Source organism: Oncorhynchus nerka, linkage group LG18, assembly GCF_034236695.1.
Source record: "Oncorhynchus nerka isolate Pitt River linkage group LG18, Oner_Uvic_2.0, whole genome shotgun sequence".
In the NCBI taxonomy this organism is placed as follows: domain Eukaryota; kingdom Metazoa; phylum Chordata; class Actinopteri; order Salmoniformes; family Salmonidae; genus Oncorhynchus; species Oncorhynchus nerka.
The window spans coordinates 52,403,838-52,425,186 of NC_088413.1; the positions used below are offsets into that span (position 1 = coordinate 52,403,838).

The following is a 21,349-nucleotide window of genomic DNA, read 5'->3' on the forward strand; positions in this document are numbered from 1 at the left end:
GAATACTATTATAGTATATGTGACATTCACATGGGGAAAACATTCTGGGATGAATTTCACTTGGTCCCGGAGAAGCTCAAATGGAAGGTGCCGTCATAAACTCATCCTGCTGATGAGCGTCTTGATATTTTCTCATTGAAAAATAACATTCGCACTAGATACCACTAGCTAGAGATAATACGTGAGAAATACTCCTGCAACGTTACGTAGAATTTGGATGTAGATATGCAAGGTGGCATCTCCACCATAGAAATATAATTATATTACCCGAGGTGGCAAGATAATGATAGAAGTCTTGAAAAGAATCCCACAAGACAACAACAAGATTAAAACTCACCATTTTATTATGATAATGTTATTTGATATGTCAAATTACAAGTGTATGATGTAACAAAAACAGTTACAAACATATGTATGCATATTTACATGATATATTTATGAAAAGTAACAAGCTACATCTGTATGAAGAAAATACAACTATGACATGAGTTATTGAACCATACATTTTACATCATATACTTGGAATTTTCAAACCATGATAGAAATAGCTAGACATATATAAACCAATATAACCAGGACAAGAGCTGTTAAGTTTTAGATGGAAACTATGATGGACGTGAGGCACTCCCCCCCCCCCCCCGATGGTTGTCAGGGTGTGAAGCCAATGGCACTAAGAAAACGAAAGAAAAGATGCACGAGAAAGAAAATAAACAGGCAGTGTTTACAGAACAACTAGAGTACCATTGTTACTGCAATTTTCAAAAAAAAATCACAAATGTTTCCCACTATTTAGAACTAATCACATAAAATGTTACATCATCAAGCGCTGTAAGAAGACAAAAAAAGTCTACATATATCAGTGCACCAAAGCATCGGAGAATGTAAAAGTGACCACTCAACTGCTGTGAAAAGTAACCTTTCTAAGCAACACACTGAAGAAACACGTTTATATAGGCGTTTCATTTGAACCGAGACAAAGTGGAGAACGTACATTTTGTATGCATTCCAAAGATATCCACACTTTAAGATTGAAGGAAAGAATCATAAGACTAGCAGCAGTGGTTAAAAACTGAAGTCTTACATTTGCAAAGTTAACTGACAGGTAAAAGATATATATTAAAGCAGACAGACGTTGCATATATATAACACAGTACATGATAGCGAGTTGCACTGTGCTGGTTAATGCAGAATGAAACAGGCTATTTCAGTATCTCTCAGCTATACTTGTAAAAAAGAAAAATGTACATCCTACATTTTGCTTCTCAGCCAGCAAGTTTTTAAATCAGGTTCATCAAACCTTGGTTCAGCTTGCAATATGCAGGGCAATCCAAATTACAATATGGGATGAGAACAGAAAGGAAATGGACAAACAAACCAAAACGGGTGAACACACGCCTAACACACAAGAACACACACTCGTGGTCATGGTTATATGCTGTCAGAGAACTAGATATTGTTTTAACAGTCTTTCAGAGCAGATCTTTCTCTCCCTCCCAACACAATAACATTAGTGATTGTATCTAGCAGCTTTATATATAAACTTTTTAAAAATAAGTGGACTGCCACTACTTTGACATTGTTAGCACTCTAGCCTTCCTTCCTCGGTACAAAACTAGAAAGAAACTCTATTCAACGCGCAATAGTCACTTCAATCCTCAACGCCCTCTACTTTTCAATGTGAAATAATACTAAAAGGTGACCTATGTACATAATGCTGTCAATTGAAGCTACAGTATATGCTGACAGCAGTGATAAATACAGCTCTATCTTCATTTCCCAAAAAAACCAAAACAGGATTATTATCAGGTATTTAAATATAGTGTTACATATTTACAGGCATTTGGATTTTGGTACCTGGGTAACATCTATATAGCATTATTAAAGTGTCCTGTCACTGACTCAGTGTGGAGAGAGGTCTATATGTTTCCCATGGTCAAGAGTTTGCATAGAAAGTAAAGAGTGCCCAGCATGGGGCATAAGGGTGGGATTTGGAAGAAGTTGACTGCCCCCGTCCAGTCTGGAGACAAGACAGAGTTGCCACTTCCTTTTCTCGAGGAGTGGCGGGCCGAGGGATGGGGTTCGTATCTACTGGCCAAGGTACAGGGCGGTAATGACATGGTTTTCAAATTGGGAAGGGCGATTTTCTAATCAGTTTGATCTAAATGATCAAAGACGACTCTTTGTTCTCAAACATTATTCAGGTGCACAGGCAGACAGTCTAAAATCAACAGTTGATGCTGTTGTGTGGAATTAGCAATATCATACGGTCTTTTTGAGACACAGTATCAAATGAATACAACTGGGGGTCTGTCTAGTCATTCATTGGTTGTTATCGTGGCTATTGTTCTTCTGTGTGAAATATGGATTTGAACAAGGACCTTCATATCTACCAATCAGGCTTCAACAAAGTCTGTTTTGTTACAACTAGTCAAAACAGAGGAGTTTCTACGATCCCTGTGCTTATGCACCAATCATACTCATATGCTTTAATAACCTATAGCCAAATGTACTTTCTTTCTGTGACCTTTAAAACGATGCATCCATTAATTCACGACTGGGCAAATGTTACATGATGTATTCTAGGAGTTACCGTGAACAAGCTGCAAAATGACCTAATAACAGCAGTACATTAGACTCATTCTTACAAATGCTTCCATCACAAGGGGACAGACATACAGTACTTTTGAAACTTGGAGATGGTGCTGTAACCAAAGCTTGGAGTCCAGTGCTTTCAAGGTGGGTTTTTCCTCACGCAACATTTTTGTTTTAAAATTGGTGATTTCTTGTTGCCGACTAATTCAAAAATATTTAGTTTTTCCCAAAACTAGCCTAATTTTAGTCACCAAAATTACATGTAAAAACTTGCTGGTTGAGTCAAATTTCAGCTTTATAAATTCAAAACATAAAATGAGCAAGAAAAAAGAAGACAAACACCAGTTTCACCATGAAGCAAACATTTGATTGAGTCAAAATTGAAAATCTGGTAAAGTACATGGAATTGTGAAGTATTGGTCTCATTCGTGTAAGGTGATTCAAGGAGTGTTAACATTAACTTGGGAAAAACATTTTTTTTGGGGGGGGGGGGGGTTCAAAATACATTACCATGTTTCCCCTTCTGCTCATGGAATCGATCCCTTTATGTTGGAATGCAAATAAGTGGTCCAAATCGCCTTACCAAAACAAGGAAATAATTCTAACATTATCTATGGTGAACGTCAAAAGCTATGTCATACTGTACCCGTCAAAAGATAAAGGTGTTACGCTCTTTTTTTGTTCAACATTCGATGAATAGTACAAAATAAGGAAACACGTACACATCCACCACAGCAACATCTCTGAACTGTTAAATGACTCTGTAAGAATGGTCTTATGGTTTATCGTACCATTAGAATTGTGTGAAGTTTACCTTTATGGGGGGAGGATAAAACATGTCTGGTGCACTTTCTCGGTCTAATAATTACACTGTCGGCCAATGCTCGAGTCATAGGAAAGGCCACTGTTACCCAAACGCAATTTCACAAAAATGCAAGAAAATATCCCTTTCAGCATACTGGAACACTAAGTATGTTTTCTTTCCGCACAATTGTTTCCTTTTCTTTTTGTCGTCATTTGTTATTCCTTCATAAAGTTACACATTACTTCTAGAGAGAGTCTGACATGGTGGCCTGCCTGTGTGTATTATGTACGAGTGTGAGTGTGTGTTTAGTAATATCACCATGTCTGTTAATCACAATGCCTTCTCCTCGCGTTCAGCTCCTGAACTTAACTTCACACTCAGAGCCCCGTAAAGCACGAGGTCGGTCTTCCGTTGCTCTCTGCGTCGGAGGACACAAACATCTCCAAAAGACATCCAGAGCCAGGGGTCTATAACAACATGTCACCCCCCTTTGAGAGGTGAATGGAAAAACAAGCTTCCGCTTTCCTGTGTTAGCTAGCTGTGTTGTGGGTAGGTCGTCCCGGGTGAGGGGGGGGTCAGAGTTCAGTCAGGTCACCCGGCGGCCTTGTGCTTGCCCCCGCAGCATCGGCAGGCCTCCCCACAGTGGTGGCAGGCTCTTAGCGGCAGGTAGCAGCACATACAGGGTGCGATGAAGGACAGTGCCGTCAGGGCCAGCCAGCGCAGGCAGAACTGCTCGTCGGCCGTGTCACACGAACACGGGTCCGAGAAGTCTCCCTCAGAGTCGGACATGCAGTGGTACAGCATGCTCTCGGCACACAGCATGCAGCTGACTTTATAGATGCACTGCTTGATGGGGTCTGGAGCGTCCTGGCACTGCCCCCGCCGGTTGTCCTCATGATTGAACATTTCCCGACAGTAGATACAGCGTGAACGCTCACCGTCCTCCCGCCGCCGCCGCCCTTTTTTGGACTTGAGCAGCGGCGAGGGCTGGGTCTTGATGGAGGAGTCTTTACCCAGCCCTCGCCCTGTGTCCATACCCATACTCCCAGGGCCCGAGTGGGACTCCATGCCCGGCCCCTCGGGGAAGAGGTACTCACACTTCTTGGTGTCCAGTTTGTGGAAGGAGGCGGGGAAGTCGGGGTCCTCTCGCTCCACATCATGCTTCCACATGAAGGGGTGGCGGTAGTCCTCGTAACCGCGGATCAGAACGTCCTTACGAGGGTTGATCCTAACGATCTCCTCCTCGTCCATGTGAAAGCTCACGTGGCGCGTCGACTTGAAGGAGACCTAGTGGAGACAGTTATTATAGTATTTGTATATTCAGTTCAGGAGGGCGCACAGACATTTTAGCATGTTGTCAGCATATATTAAAGTCGATTTTAGTATGCATCTTGACTGATCTTTACTGTTCTTCCATGTCATGTAAAAAAAAATGCTTCAGAAATAGTATACTTAACTAGGTTTAATCTCCATCAGTGATAAAGGGCGAATGATATACAATAATATAGAGTAAGTCTAGAGACGTTTGATACTGACCTGAGGAGGCAGGTAGCGCCGGTTGCTGGAGGGGAAGTCGTCAAAAGGCTGAGCGCGGACATAGCAGCCTCGGCAGGGCTCAGTGGACACCACACTGTGGACACTCAGGGGGGAGAAGGGCTCCTTCATGGGTGTACAGATGGAGGGCGGCTCCTCACACAGGGGCTGCAACACAACCACACACAACCAGTCAGACGTCGGCCACATTTATCAACTTCTAAACTCAGCAAAAAAAGAAACTGCCCTTTTTCAGGACCCTGTCTTCCAAAGATAATTCGTAAAAATCCAAATAACTTCACAGATCTTCATTGTAAAGGGTTTGAACACTGTTTCCCATGCTTGTTCAATGAACCATAAACAATTCATCAACATGCACCTGTGGAACGGTCGTTAACACACTAACAGCTTACAGGCGGTAGGCAATTAAGGTCACAGTTATGAAAACTTGGGACACTAAGAGGCCTTTCTACTGATTCTGAAAAACAAAAGAAAAATGCCCAGGGTCCCTGCTCATCTGCGTGAATGTGCCTGTGTGGGACAGGTACAGGATGGCAACAACAACTGCCCGAGTTACACCAGGAATGCACAATCCCTCCAACAGTGCTCAGACAGTCCACAATAGGCTGAGAGAGGCTGGACTGAGGGCTTGTAGGCCTGTTGTAAGGCAGGTCCTCAGCAGACATCACCGGCAACAACGTTGCCTATGGGCACAAACCCACCATCGCCGGACCAGACAGGACTGGCAAAAAGTGCTCTTCACCGATGAGGAGTCGCAGTTTTGTCTCACCAGGGGTGATGGTCGGATTCGCGTTTATCATCGGAGGAATGAGCGTTACACCTAGGCCTGTACTCTGGAGCGAGATAGATTTGGAGGTGGAGGGTCCGTCATGGTCTGGGGCGGTGTGTCACAGCATCATCGGACTGAGCTTGTTGTCATTACAGCCAATCTCAACACTATGTGGTACCCTTCCTGCAGGCTTATCCTAACATTGCCCTCCAGCATGACAATGCCACCAGCCATACTGATCGTTCTGTGCGTGATTTCCTCCGAAACAGGAATGTCAGTGTTCTGCCATGGCCAGAGAAGAGCCCAGATCTCAATCCCATTGAGCACGTCTGGGACCTGTTGGATCAGAGGGTGAGGACTAGAGCCATTCCCCCCCAGAGATGCCTTGGTGGAAGAGTGGGGTAACATCTCACAGCAAGAACTGGCAAATCTGGTGCAGCCCATAAGGAGGAGATGCACTGCAGTACTTAATGCAGCTGGTGGCCACACCAGATACTGACTGTTACTTTTGATTTCGACCCCCCCTTTGTTCAGGGACACATGATTCCATTTCTGTTAGTCACATGTCTGTGGAACTTGTTCAGTTTATGTCTCAGTTGTTGAATCTTATGTTCATACAAATAATTACACATTAAGTTTGCTGAAAATAAACACAGTTGACAGTGAGAGGACGTTTCTTTTTTTGCTGAGTTTATATTCAACACATCTTATTCCAACTTATACAAGGCGTCTTTATTATACTTCTAAATAAGAAGCGTAACACTGACTCACATTAGCTACAGATGCCACTGATATCCTAACTATATGAATTCCAACATTTGTCCACCAGGTGGCAGCCAGAGCCCACATTTCTCCCTGTGCTTCTGCCTGAGATGACTCAAGCCCCGTCTGTTGAGAACTCAGAGTTCCTATCAGCCGCCCATGTGTTCCCACAGGCATTTTTATTGCTGTGAGATCTACAAACATGGGCCTGATTGACACATAGCCACTTTTCAACCCTGTAGCCAGTTTCGCAGTCCCATGTGGCTCAGTAGGTAGAGCACAGCGCTTGCAATGCCAAGGTTGTGGGTTCAACCTCCACAGGGGGACCAGTACCAAAATATATGCACTCACTACTCTAAGTCACTGTGGATAAGTGCGTCTGCTAAATTAAAATGTAAAACATTCCCTCCTCTTTAAGGCTAAATGTGTCCTCAAAGGAGTCTTTTTTTCCCTTTGAAAATAGTCTCAGAAGGTATTAACGGCATCATCCAGACAGCTCCTAGTCAACTGAAAATACTGACAAAGACTGTTAATAACTATGTAACATCCACACACTAAATACATTCATACATGTTCAGACACACACCTGTTAGGTGACAATGGAGTATGAGCCCAACCCCAGCAGGAGAGGCAGAAAGGTATGGAGGAGAGGAGATGGATAGGCAGCCATGACAGAGAGAGGCCTTATGGCCAGCACATTTCAGCACTCACACAAGCATGGTGTCCCATCTGTGCACATGCCAGTACACGCATGCAGACACAGGCACACAAATTCTCACACACACACACACACAATATATATATATATATTAGTACGCAACCTTACACGCAGTCACACAAAGATACATATTCTCACACACATAAGCATACACTCCCTGGCTCCATCCAGGCTTGTCCATCTCTCCCTCCCTCCCTCTCTCTCTCTCCCTGCGTGTGGAGGAGGCTGCTGGTTAGTCAGTGCACTGTGTAAAGTAGCCCACGCCAGTGTTTTAACGCACAGCGGAAATCTGGTTTGCGCCCAGCTGCTGTTACAGTAATTACTGTCCTGTGGTTGCTAAGAGATGCCTCTCTCTCTCAACAAAGTGTGTGCGTCTTGTTTCCTCTCTGCTTCTCTGAATGCTAAAATACTGTGTCACACACACCCAAGTGTGTTAGACGTCTGAGCAGGAAGGACAGACTAAGAAGAGGAGTGGAAAGAAGAGAAAGAACAGAACAGGATAAAATAAGTGTGTGTACGAGAACATATGTATACGTATGTATGTATGTATGTATGTGTGTGTGTGTGTGTGTGTGTGAGAGAGAGAGAGAGCACGGCCAACGAGTCTGCCGAGAGAATGTCATAAACCAGCTCCAGCTGGAGAAATGCAGCCCATAACTTAAAAAGACAGATGACAGCTGTGTGTGTGTGTGTGTGTGTGTTTTAGGGGAGTGAAATGGGAACCAGATTTGGGCTTCCTTTTAAAGCACAGGGCTGAGCCCCACCATTCAAAGGCATGCGTGGGGGCCAATCTGGTTCTGATCTGACCCCAGAGATGTCGAGGGGGAGATGGCGGGGAGCAACCTGGCGCAGGACCAACATCAGAGCTTCAAGCGCTCCCACCCTCCCAGGCACACACACGGGGGAAGGGGCTTGGCTGCTCCACACGCTGGAAACCCCATAAGGCACAGGTGTGTTGAATCAGCGACTAATAAGGAGTCACAGGTCCAGGCATCTGCATGACGACCTCTGAAATATCTGGATCCTCGGTTCACAGTATTTCATTGTGAAACATCCCAAGCAAAAAGCATTCAGATGTGTGTTAGAGAGAGAAGCAGAGGGGGAGAGAGTGGGATTGTGTATGACGAGTTCTTCAGTGTCACAGACGATGACTCATTCCTAGTATGAATCCTCGTAAACGCTGCTCAGCCCTGCTCTACACAGATTCTATGGGGGGGCTTCTCTTCAGGAAGCTTTCTCCTCAACCAAACTACCTTACTTGGACTAAAACATGCACCGTTTGACCACCCACCACTGGGGTTTGCTTCTTTAATCTCTCTTGAACTATATCACCCCCCACCTCCTCTCAAATACTTGGCTACATCAAAATCTCTGCAAACACAAACTACATCTCCCACAAGTCCTATCTTCTACATCCATTTGAGATAAGGAAAGGCTCATCCATCCCCCTCAGCTGAGGTCATGCAGTAGATGTGGTTTTTCTTCTTCATACATCTGTCAAATGTTGCATCTAAACAAGGTTCTGCAAAGGCTAAGTCAAGGACAGCAGCATCTTGTCAATGAAGTGTGTGAATGGCTATGAGAGTGTGTGTGTGTGTGTGGGTGGGGGGGCATTTTTGCAGTATGTCAGCCTTTGACAGTGTCGACTGTGCATGTGTGTGTGTGAGAGAGACTGGCAGTGGGTGTGAGGTGTCAGGGTGAGGGAGGGCAGGATGTGGGCTGATGAGGGCCCTACACCACACACAGGCACACACAAGATACAGAGCCGAGCATTACACACACACATCTGGACTGGGGGTTAAGAGGTTCCAGATACCAAGAGACCTGGATGGCCATTGATGTCTGCATATGCTCGGAGTTTCAGAGTATCAGGGGAAAACCAGACATCCTAAAACGCTCTACATGGCAGACATGTTACAAGTCCCGTCAAGCTCATACAGAGTGACTAGGCTAAATCCAATAAAAGGCCAAACAAGCCTCCAAAGTGCCCTACCTCCCGTGCCAAAGTGCCCTACCTCCCGTGCCAAAGTGCCCTACCTCCCGTGCCAAAGTGCCCTACCTCCCGTGCCAAAGTGCCCTACCTCCCGTGCCAAAGTGCCCTACCTCCCGTGCCAAAGTGCCCTACCTCCCGTGCCAAAGTGCCCTACCTCCCGTGCCAAAGTGCCCTACCTCCCGTGCCAAAGTGCCCTACCTCCCTGCCCGCCAAAGTGCCCTACCTCCCGTGCCAAAGTGCCCTACCTCCCGTGCCAAAGTGCCCTACCTCCCGTGCCAAAGTGCCCTACCTCCCGTGCCAAAGTGCCCTACCCCCCGTGCCAAAGTGCCCTACCCCCGTGCCAAAGTGCCCTACCCCCCGTGTCAAAGTGCCCTACCCCCCGTGTCAAAGTGCCCTACCCCCCGTGTCAAAGTGCCCTACCCCCCGTGTCAAAGTGCCCTACCTCCCGTGTCAAAGTGCCCTACCTCCCGTGTCAAAGTGACTCGTCTCAAGGATCTTGGCTGGGCTACAGCACAAGGTCACTTTCAGCTAAATCAATTAATGTCAGACTTTCGACAAAGAAATTAAACTGGACAAAACCCAACTTATTTCTATGGCCTTCTTAGTCTGCACACACACAGTTCTCGCCGTCCGAGTTAAATTCTGGGATGGAGCACAGCACATAGTGATGGCTGAAACGTGTTCAGTTATGAAGAGGTGCAGGCTAACGTCACACAGTAGATATGTTTCCAGTAACTTGTCCAGTGATTTATTTTTAACTTTTAAAAAGTTTGCGCAGAAAATAGATGTGACAATTGCCTGCTAGGGAGCATTTCCATTCAATCTTGTGTCGATGAATACAGCTGGACGTAATGACATCACACCTACAAAAAAATAAAAACAGTAGGAAAGAAAATAATGACAAAACTAGTGCCAAATAAAAATGCAGTGGTCGAAGTGCTTCCATTAGCTATTTAGGCAAATTGCGCATTAATAAATTGGCAACAGCCTGTTTGCCCTTCCACCTATCTGTTTCACGTCTCAGGTAGCCCGCGAAAGCCAGCATGGATAGATTGCAATAATTGACTAATATTTGACATGTTCTAATAATTGTGTCGCCACGGTCGATGTCTTGGTGAAACCTGCACGCCTGTAGAGCTGAAATAATTGGATGGTGAAACTTTCCAGCCAACCAGAAAAGCAAGGAGAAGCAATTCTGGCATTCTTGAAAGTCAGGACAATCCTTGTCCTGCAAAGGAACATGATTGTTATACTAAAAAATGTTTTTGCAGGCAGTAGACAGAATTAAATGTGGAGTGGAGATTTATAGTTATGCGGTGACATCACGAGCGTACCTTCAAAATGATTCGGCAAGGATAAATATGTTGTAGATCTTTAGAACGTTTCTCCTGTATCTGCCGTTTCCATTACACATACTGCAAAAACATTTTAAAATTATTTTTTTACATTGCTTTTGTCAAATAAACCTGGGTCAGTCGAAGCTTGCCTAGCGTTAGTTAGCTCCATCTCTTTGGCTGCGTGGCTTGGTGTGAGAGTGTGACTCGCCTCACAGTTTCTCGCCCGTGTAGCCCACTCCCAGGTCTCAGACCGCAACACTCTGATGCCAAATTACCATGGCGACACCCTCGGTTGCTCACTTACTGAACCCCCCTGCTCCACCCACCCACCCACCGCCCGCCCGCCGGCTCCTTTGCTGCCTGGCAACAGCTGTCACTGGACTTCCTGTACGGTTGATTTCTTAAAGAGGAAGCTGCTCTCCACAGGAACAGGAACAGATCCTCTCGTTTCTCTCACGCCCTCTGACCTTCTCTACTCCACTCTGTGAATCAGGTCAGATACTGTGGGGTCAAAGGTGATTGCAGCCCAGCCACCAGGTCACTGGTGGACACAAAACCCCCAGATACTGGGAATTAAAGAGCAGCAGGGGATACTAAATCATTAGCTTAGCAGGTCATCTGAAACAATGCCTTTTGGAAAGAGGTTCAGTTTGCCATGTATACTTTCACAAATACAACACATTGGCCCTTCGTGTCACAAATCTGATAGGTTTGTCTACTTGTGGTGTTTCATAAGCAAAACTTGAGCAAGGAGCAGTGGTGTTTTTACAGCACACTCCATATCTAAAGCAAAATCAGCTTGGGTGTGCAGGCCTTTACCTTCACTCCTTGTTGATGAGATTGAGAAAACTTTGCTATCTACACTGCCGAACAGTACCAGTAGCTTGTAAAAGGTCATACTAAGGAGGACAAAGAGAGCCAACTCCTTTATCAACTTACCAACACACTACACCTGAGCACAGCTCAATCTATCAAGAGATGAGGAAATACGAGTGGTTTCAGATAACCCACAAAGACAAACTGGAGAAATGTACCATGTTGACTTTAATATTTTTTTTTTTTACGAAACTTGGTTCCCAGGTATCAGTTTTGACCCGGGTGACAGATATGCACACCTAAGCCGTGGGCACACTCGACAACTCCCCAGCAATGAAAGGTAAGGCAAGACCCTGGCTGTTACAACAGACCCATATCCTAAAGACAACTGTCAGAGGAGAAGACAAAGGGCCTGAAGCAGTACTGGGATAGAGTGTCGTGTTGAGCCACTGCTCAGATTTACCTCGGCCCTGCATCCTTGAATCAAGCCCAGGCAACAGAACTGAATTACACTAGACTGGTGGGAAGTCAGGTCAGTCCGACAGAAATCCGTAGTGCTACCAAATAAAGCCATGGAGAATATACGAGGACCCTTGTCCCTGGACTCACCTGTAATCCATCCAGGGAGTCAGAGTCACCAAACGCAGGACAGCCTAAAAAGAGAAGATTGATTAAAGTCAGAAATTCAATAAGAATTCCAGCATGTAGCTACACAGACACAACAGACAGTTCACATAACATACTGTACATCCCCACATCCCTTTATATCAAAAGTCCCTAAAATGTTACAAGTCCCCTGACGTCACACATCCCCACAAGCATGCCATCGGTGATAGATGGGAAGAGGGAAGCCATTGAGGGAAGTATGGTAGGCCCAGACTTACATTGACCATCACAGCTAAATGGGGAAATGAAAGCTACTCTGTGTTAGTAAGGCACATGGCCTAATGAAATCTGCTCTCTTCATGTATAAGTACAACTTGGACCGGGGATAAAAAGCCTTGACGATTTTGAAGAAAGTAGACTTATAAGAATACTACATTAAACAAAAATATAAAATCGCAACATGCAACAATTTCAATTTAAATAAATTCATTCATAATCTATGGATTTCACGACTGGGAATACAGATTAGAGGTCGACCGATTAATCGGAATGTCCATTTTCAGCTTCCAGGAATTGTATACAGATTCTTGAGACATGGGGCCGTGCATTATCATGCTGAAACATGACGTGATGGCAGCAGATGAATGGCACAACAATGGGCCTCAGGATCTTGTCACAGTTGATATGTGCATTCAAATTGCCATCGAGAAGATGCAATTGTTTTATGCCTGCCCATACCATAACCCCACCGCGGGCACTTGTTTCACAACGTTGACATCAGAAAACCGCTCGCCCACACAACGCCATACACGTGGTCTGCCATCTGCCCGGTACAGATGATACCGGGATTCATCCGTAAAGAGCACACTTCTACAGCGTGCCAGTGGCCATCGAAGGTGAGAATTTGTCCACTGAAGTCAGTTATGACACCTAACTGCAGTCAGGTCAAAACCCTGGTGAGGACACTGAGCATGCAGATGAGCTTCCCTGAGACAATTTGACAGTTTGTACAGAAATGACTTGCTTGTGCCAGCCCCACACTTGTCAAGCCGCATCAGCTGTCAAGTTGGCTGGTCTCACAAGATCCCGCAGGTGAAGAAGCAGAATGTGGAGGTCCTGGGCTGGCGTGGTTATACGTGGTCTGCAGTTGTGAGGCCAGTTGGACGTACTGCCAAATTCTCTGAAGTGATGTTGGAGGCGGCTTATGGTAGAGAAATTAACATGAAATTCTCAGGCAACAGCTCTGGTGGACATACCTGCAGTCAGCATGTCAATTGGACGGTCACTCGAAACTTGAGACATTTGTGGCATTGTGTTGTGAAAAACTGCACATTTTAGAGTCCAAAGTTAAATGTTGGCAGTAGTCTAGAAAACAGAGATTAGCTCCTTTCCACTGGGACGGACGAAGAGGAAACTGTTTGTACCTACGGCATCAAGAGGCTCTTTTAAGACTCCCAGTTCACTTAATTAGGATCACCAAGATCTCATTTAAAACAAACCAGGCAAGCAGCAGGAGAAGCCAGGCAAGCAGCAGGAGAAACCAGGCATCTGTCTGTCTCTCCGTCTCTAGTTTAGAGAAGACTGTCGGGTGGAAACGTAGCAGAATCAAACTGCGGAAGCATTCAACAGTGTGCGTGTATCTTTGTGTCAGTCTCTGTCCATTGTTAATGTTATTTTTTCCCTAACCTTTATTTTTCCAGGCACGTCTATTAACAACAAATTCTTATTTACATTGATGGCTTGGCCAAACGTCTGTCTGTAGCACATTGAGACAGAGACTTTCTGCAGCACGACTCTGTCAGTGCTGGGCCATGGAGCTGCCTGAACCATGTACCCACCGTTGCCATGGCAACAGAGGACTGCAAGGTTGAGACACACACACACACACTGCAGTCCGGCAACAGAGCGATGCAACGGGAATACAGAGGATCCTGCCTGTGTGGAGGAGAGGCATTACACAACACTGGAGGAATACAGAGGAACCTGCCTGTGTGGAGGAGAGGCATTACACAACACTGGAGGAATACAGAGGAACCTGCCTGTGTGGAGGAGAGGCATTACACAACACTGGAGGAATACAGAGGCACCTGCCTGTGTGGAGGAGAGGCATTACACAACACTGGAGGAATACAGAGGAACCTGCCTGTGTGGAGGAGAGGCATTACACAACAGAGGATACAGGGAGGAGAGGAGCAGAGTAGAACAGGCACTGGGAGCCAGGCAGCACTCTTATTATACAGCCATTCCTGACAAGACCAAAGGTATAGGCATGTGTGCTAATTTACAGCAATGATATTTATGCTAATACACTAGTATTGACTGTTACTTCTACTGGTTTATCAGTACCTAAGACATTTTGAGATAGAGTTACATACACATTTTGGTATAGGCTAGCGACCCTTTTTCATATTGTTAGACCCCATCAGTCCCCCCGGTCTACAGGGCCAGGAGGTGGTATCCATAGCACCCAAGCCAGGTTTGAGTCTTGAGTAACACAGGCCAGGAGGCTGGATTTCAGATTGCTGAGCTGGCGCCTCTCCTGCTAATTGGATGCCATTGCTACCTCTGGCACTACCTCTACTGGAAACTCTTATCAGAGCCCCGAGCTGCTGTATTAACCTCTGCCCATCTCCAAACACTTAGCCCGGCCTACACTAGCCTCAGCCAATCTGTAACCAGGTTGGCCTAGCAACAACCAGGTTAGCCTAGCCCAGCTTCTGCCCACCAACAACCAGGTTAGCCTAGCCCAACTTCTGCCCACCAACAACCAGGTTAGCCTAGCCCAACTTCTGCCCACCAACAACCAGGTTAGCCTAGTCCAGCTCCTGCCCATTAACAACCATGTTAATCTAGCCTATCCCAGGTTCAGCACATCAACAACCATGGTAACCTAACCTATCCTCAGCCCATCTCTAACAATGCAAGCCAGTCGGGTAGAAAGTGGTTACCGTTTTTTAGGGATATTTTCAACCTAACTTCTGGAAGTGGGGACTCCGCTATTCCAAACTCCACCTATCTTAAAGCCCAAACTACACCTATCTTAAAGCTTAAAACTCCAAATTTCACCAGACACAGACTGCTGCAATTTTGAGACTGCCCCTATCCTCTAACTCAACTGTCTAGGCTGCCCGTCTGTACAGGAAGTGCTGCCCTTATCTCCTCCACAACTGGCAAAGATAGGAGGGCCAATCATGGGTGAATGAGCAGGGAGCAGGGGAAGTTGTCACAGCTAATCAATGCTATGCATCAACCACCTGGAGAACAGGTCAACCATTACACACCAGATATAAACCAACATAGAATCACACGCAGAAATTTACACTTTCACTCACACACACACACACAAATTCATACAGACACATGCATAATGTCAGAGGAAAGGAGTCTACAAAAGCACAAGTTCCGTGAGGTGAGACTGTACTGAACTGAGGTGAACAAAAGCTTGGGGATTCTTCCTAACCCACCTTGGTTGATGTCCTCGATGGCCCTGCGGATCCCTCTATCAAAGGCCCTGGCATCGGCAGGACTCTGGAAGGTCAGGCCAAACTTCTTGTCGTTGATCCTCCAATGGTGGAATATGGGGTTGACCTTGTTGTAGACCAGGTCCTTCTTTAGAATACACTCCAGAACAACCTGACCACACAGACACAGAGACGAAAATCTCTGTTAGTGACTTGAAGTTCCCAGATAGTAAAAAGTTGGTCCCACAACTTTAATGCAAAAAATATGATACAGAAGCACACAGATCACAATCTAGTCTAGCTCTCTCCAGAAGCAGAAGAAAACCCCAAAATAATGTATATACCCAATAAGCAAAGCCATTCATGGTTAAAGGGATACTGCAAGATTCTAAGGTTTTATGCTACTGCACGGGTACCCGTGGACTTCGTCATTGCGCTAACGCTAATTAGCATTGGCTTGCAAAACGACCTCTACCATCTCACTACACACATGGGCAAAGAAAACAGTATCCACAAGTTCACCTGACTCGAGGTTAGTAGAAAAATGTCTGAATTGCCAGAATCTTGCAGTCTCTTAACCTCCATCTTACTCCTCACCCGAAGACGTATAATTGTCTCGTTCAAATAAAACACCGAAAAACGAAACAAGTGGAGAAAGAAAAGCCCCAGTCCTGTCCCGACACTGGTTATGAAACTTTGGAAAAATATAAACAAGTCCAACACAAACATTTTAGACATCCACCCCCCCTCCTCATAAATGTGTAAAACACATAACATAATGGGGTTTAATGACAAATGATGATAAAGCAGTAGAGGGGGGTAAGTTTTGCAGGCATCCACAGAAACTACAGAGCCTTCAGAAAGTATTCACAAGTCTTGATATTTTTGTTTAACATCTTTTTTATGACTACCTCATCTCTGTATCCCACACAATACAGATAATTGTAAGGTCCCTCAGTCGAGCATTGAATTCCAAACACAGATCCAATCACAAAGATCAGGGAGGTTTTCCAATGCCTCACAAAGGGCGGTGCCTATTGGTAGATGGGTAAAAAAAATTAAAAGCACACATTGAATATTCCTTTGAGCATGGTGAAGTTACTAATTACACTTCGGATGGTGTATCAATACACCCAGTCACGGCAAAAATGTAGGCATCCTTCCTAACTCAGTTGCCAGAGAGGAAGGAAACCGCTCAGGGATTTCACCATGAGGCAAATGGTGATTTTAAAACAGTTAAGAGTTGAATGGCTGTGATAGGAGACAACCGAGTATGGATCAACAACATTGTAGTTACTTCACAATAAATGACAGAGTGAAAAGAAGCCTGTACAGTATAAAACATACATCCTGTTTACAATAAGTCACTAAAGTACAAAAATGTGTCAAAGAAATGTACTTTATGTCTTGAATATAAAATGTTTTTTGGGGGGGGAAATCCAACACATCACTGAGTACCACTCTTCATATTTTCAAGCATGGTGGTGGCTGCAGCATGGTATGCGTATACTTCGTCATCCGGAAGCTTAGGGAGTTACTTTTTTAATTGTTTTTATTTTTTAAATTCAGAATAGAGCTAAGCAAAGGCAAAATCCTGGAAGACCTGGTTCAGTCTGATTTCCAACAGACACTGGGAGACAAATTCACCTTCCAGCAGGACAATAACCAGTGTTGTAGTACTTGAGACATGTCTTCGTCTGGTCTCTGTGTAGGACAGTGAGGACTCGTAATTTCTTCCAGAGACCAGAGGAGTAAAAAACAAATGGTCAGCTTCCATTCAGAAAGCACATAAAATCACTTTGCGAGGCCAAATATATACACTCATTTCTTTAAACATTAATAAAGTATTCTTAACAGCCTTTATATCTATTGTAAACATGTTTGCACAGTGGTGAACCTATAGGCCTTCAGTGTGTGACAGGTTAGTACAGTGGCGTACCTATGACCTTCGGTGTGTGACAGGTTAGTACAGTGGCGTACCTATGACCTTCGGTGTGTGACAGGTTAGTACAGTGGCGTACCTATGACCTTCGGTGTGTGACAGGTTAGTACAGTGGCGTACCTATGACCTTCGGTGTGTGACAGGTTAGTACAGTGGCGTACCTATGACCTTCGGTGTGTGATAGGTTGGTGATTCTGAAAGGACAGCAACCCTAATACCAGCACTCATGTAGAATGCACTTTTTGTACAACACAAAGGGCCAGGGATGTAGTGGAGGCTATATACACACGTATAGGCCCTACACTCACTTTCTTTCAGTGGGTATTGTGTATTTTCACTTCTTAATTCCTACTGATGCATATCAAAGTAGTGTAGTGGAGGTATACAACTATACAAAAGGTGTATAGGTAGACTAACTATACAAAAACATTTATATAGTTAGTCAAGAATGCTCTAGATAATATGTAAACATCCTAACCAGCTCTGTTACGGAGAGTAAAATTGTCAGTGATGTGTGCTCTCATTTGTGTCTGGAAGTAGCTAGCTAGCAAGCTAACCAACTTTAGCCAGTTCGCTTGGTTGGGACAAGCATGCATTGGCAAGCAAGCTGCAGAAGAATGAGGCGGCTACAATTCCCTATCGTTTATCAATGCAATTTTGACGGCCAACTAGCTGAAAAAGTGAGGGTTTAATATAATGTTCCTTCGTTAGATTTTAGCTTGCTCTGGCTAGCATTAGTTGTTGATCTTGTTGTTTATTTGCATAACTGAGGGAGAGAGAGCCTACCTTTTCATGCTTGCTTGATCAATAGGACTGTAAAGTTCCCAAATGTAAGAGGACTCTGGTGGTGTTTACATATTTGCAGAAATCCATTCAGAAGTATTTTGTGGCTTTTGGCAAATGGTTTCAAGTGATCTAAAGTCACACTGTTGCAACTGCCTGTAAACACACAGTCCAGTTCAAAGTGAATGATGGCAGGCCCATGAGGCAAATGGCTTGTTGTACAAAAGGGCAACTGTATCTCTGACTGGCTAGACCGTGGGAAGACTACTGCTTGTATTTGGAGCTGTGACTATGTTGGCCTTCAAGAAGGCAGACGTTTCACTGGCCAAATCGGATAGCTCAAACCTCCATGCATACAGAGCTTCCACAACCTGGCCACAGCAAAGTTTGATACTAGTCTATGTAAGATTGAATTCATCTTAAAACCATGATCACAGAGAGACTGACAAAGAATACAGAAAAGAGCTGCTGTTTTTACAAGTTACTTTAAGTTTTAATTTAATTTATTACAAAACATAAAACGAGTAGCCAAGTGTAGATAGCCCTGCGTTATTTTTATTAGCAGCTATTTTAATATCGAGGAATATTTCACTTTCTCTGGTCATAGGAACAACATGAATTTGTGCATGAGGCAGATGCGGTGCGACTCGAGATTCGCCATCAGGTGGAAGACTGTGTCCCCTCTCTCTGGTCAGTCTCACCGGAGGAAAGGAAGTAGAGGGCAGGGCCCGTCGTGAACCTCTGTTGATCCCTGCATTGAGACTAATGCAGTGTTCAAAACAACTGGAAACTCTGAAATCTCAGACTTCAGACTACGCTGCATTCAAGACAACTGGGAACTCTTAAGAAAACGAGATCAGACTGCAAAAAAATTGTTTTGAACAATCATCCAACTTGGAATTCCACGTAGGAAACTCAGTCATCTTTATAGAGCTCCAACTTTCTGACCTGAAGATCACTGACGTCACGATTTGACCTAGTCCCCCCCAAGTTCCCAGTTGTCTTGAAAGCACCGTGTGGCATCAGATGCAGGTACCATCAGTACAGTAAAATAAGAACGCTAATTATTTACATGTATGCTCCACAGTGCCTCGCAAGTGCTACACCAACTGATCTATTTTGTTGTCAAAGCTCAAGTTTTTATATATAATATGGTCTGAGAATAACAATATTGGCAGGCCAGGCATATAGCCAATATGCTGTGATAATGTATTAGGCCTGCTGCACAAACATTATTCATACAGAACTGGTTATATTAGGTTAATGTTACATTTTTTGTTAAAAGTATTGTTCAAATAAATAATCTGAGTGGTAGATCTCGGTTTACTGGGAAAGTGACCTTGACACAGAAAAGGTTGGTGACCACTACCCAAGGCAGATTAAATGAAATGAGAGGTGGCCATTGGTCTGAGGTTGTGTGTGAGCGTGCACAACGAAGAGGGCCAAGTGAGTGAGACGGGGCGCGTGCACCTGGGGTTGGATCAGGGAGGGACGACACTTGGTAACTTGTGCATTCTGTTTGATGTGCATGTTTGAATCCCTTATTTGGGGGCAGTCTATAACATGGTAATCTGTGTTGATGGTATTTAGTAAATGAGATGAATCAATAAAACAAACAAGTGAAATAGTCTTACCAATGCAAGAACAATACTAACGAAACCCCTAAAACAAATCAACATTCAAAGAAAGTCTAGCCCTAATTGCACCATGACAGTCGCTATCTAAATCACTGTCGACGTGTGCACCTTTGTCGATGTTTGATAAGAGTGCATACGTGGCAGCTGTATGTGAGGGCGTGTGGATGTGTGATATACCTGGTGTGTGACTGTGGTCACATGAGTAGGCTAGGAAACATTTGGTGAGTTTGTGAGTGAGGGAGTATGACATTAGTGTATGAACACATTCCCAACAGGCCTAGCAGGTGTGTAACAGACAAGGTGTGTGTGTGTCGCTCCCAGAGAAAGAGAGGAGTAAGAAAGACAGGGGTAAGGGTTAAGCCCTTGCTGAGGGATAGAGAGGGGGGAGAAGAGGGGCAAGGGGTGTCTGCCTCTGGGGCTGATTGTGGGAGGCGAGACTGAGCGGAGCCGGAGTGGGTAAGGTGAGCGGTGGGCCCGGGAGGAGGAGGAAGTATCTCCACTAGGAGGAATGACGACAACGCATTCTACACATGGGAGGTAGAGCGAGAGGAAGAGAGGTGAGGAGAAAAAAAAAAAAAATAGGAGACAGGAAGCGAGAGAGAGCAGGATTAGGAAAGACAGTGAGAGATAAGTAAGGAGCGAGAGGATTCATGGAATTAAGATCGTCTAAACAGATTTGGGGAGTTTAGAGTTGCACTCTGGCTTTTGTGACAGGAGGAGGGGGACTGATTCCACTCTGGGATGTTATCAAAAGGACAGGACTGTTTCTCTGTGTGAGAGCAGACACCAAACAGCAGACACACACCACACAGAGATGGATAGATACCACATCCATCCATTCAGGTATCCCTTTGGTAATCTACCAAGCAGCAATGCTATCTAAAAACGAATTCCAAAAACAACTTCCGATGCACAGAGTACCTGGGGCTGAGTCCTCTCAGATCGTATGATCTATTATTTGTATTAATTTATCAGTTAAAGTGAGTGATGGTTGCTGATAATGGGCCTCTGTACGCCTACGTAGATATTCCACGATTTGTTTTTGTTTTTTAATAAAAAAAATCTGCTGTTTCCAGTTACAATAGTCATTTACAACATTAACAATGTCTACACTGTATTTCTGATCAATTTTATGCTATTTTAAATGGACCAAGAAAATGTGCTTTTCTTTCAAAAACAAGGACATTTCTAAGTGACCCCAAACTTTTGAACGGTAGTGTACAGTGGGGCAAAAAAGTATTTAGTCAGCCACCAATTGTGCAAGTTCTCCCACTTAAAAAGATGAGGCCTGTAATTTTCATCATAGGTACACATCAACTATGACAGACGAAATGAGAAGAAAAATCCAGAAAATCACATTGTAGGATTTTTAATGAATTTATTTGCAAATTATGGTGGAAAATAAGTATTTGGTCAATAACAAAAGTTTCTCAATACTTTGTTATATACCCTTTGTTGGCAATGACAGAGGTCAAACGTTTTCTGTAAGTCTTCACAAGGTTTTCACACACTATTGCTGGTATTTCTCCATGCAGATCTCCTCTAGAGCAGTGATGTTTTGGGGCTGTTGCTGG

General features: G+C 44.5%; 1 protein-coding gene across 2 annotated transcripts in view; it reads right to left on the reverse strand.

The window, feature by feature from the left end:
• Positions 1-322: 322 nt before the first annotated feature.
• LOC115146076 (sprouty-related, EVH1 domain-containing protein 1) overlaps positions 323-21,349 on the reverse strand; it is a 78,753-nt gene continuing 57,726 nt past the window's right edge. For both annotated transcript variants that reach the window (XM_029687858.2, XM_029687859.2), the window contains 4 exons: positions 15,417-15,585; positions 11,956-11,999; positions 4,934-5,098; positions 323-4,684 (listed from right to left, as the gene is read on the reverse strand). In XM_029687858.2, the coding sequence (XP_029543718.1) occupies positions 3,989-4,684; positions 4,934-5,098; positions 11,956-11,999; positions 15,417-15,585 (1,074 nt within the window). In that variant the 3' untranslated portion in view covers positions 323-3,988. The remainder of the gene's footprint in view (positions 4,685-4,933; positions 5,099-11,955; positions 12,000-15,416; positions 15,586-21,349) is intronic.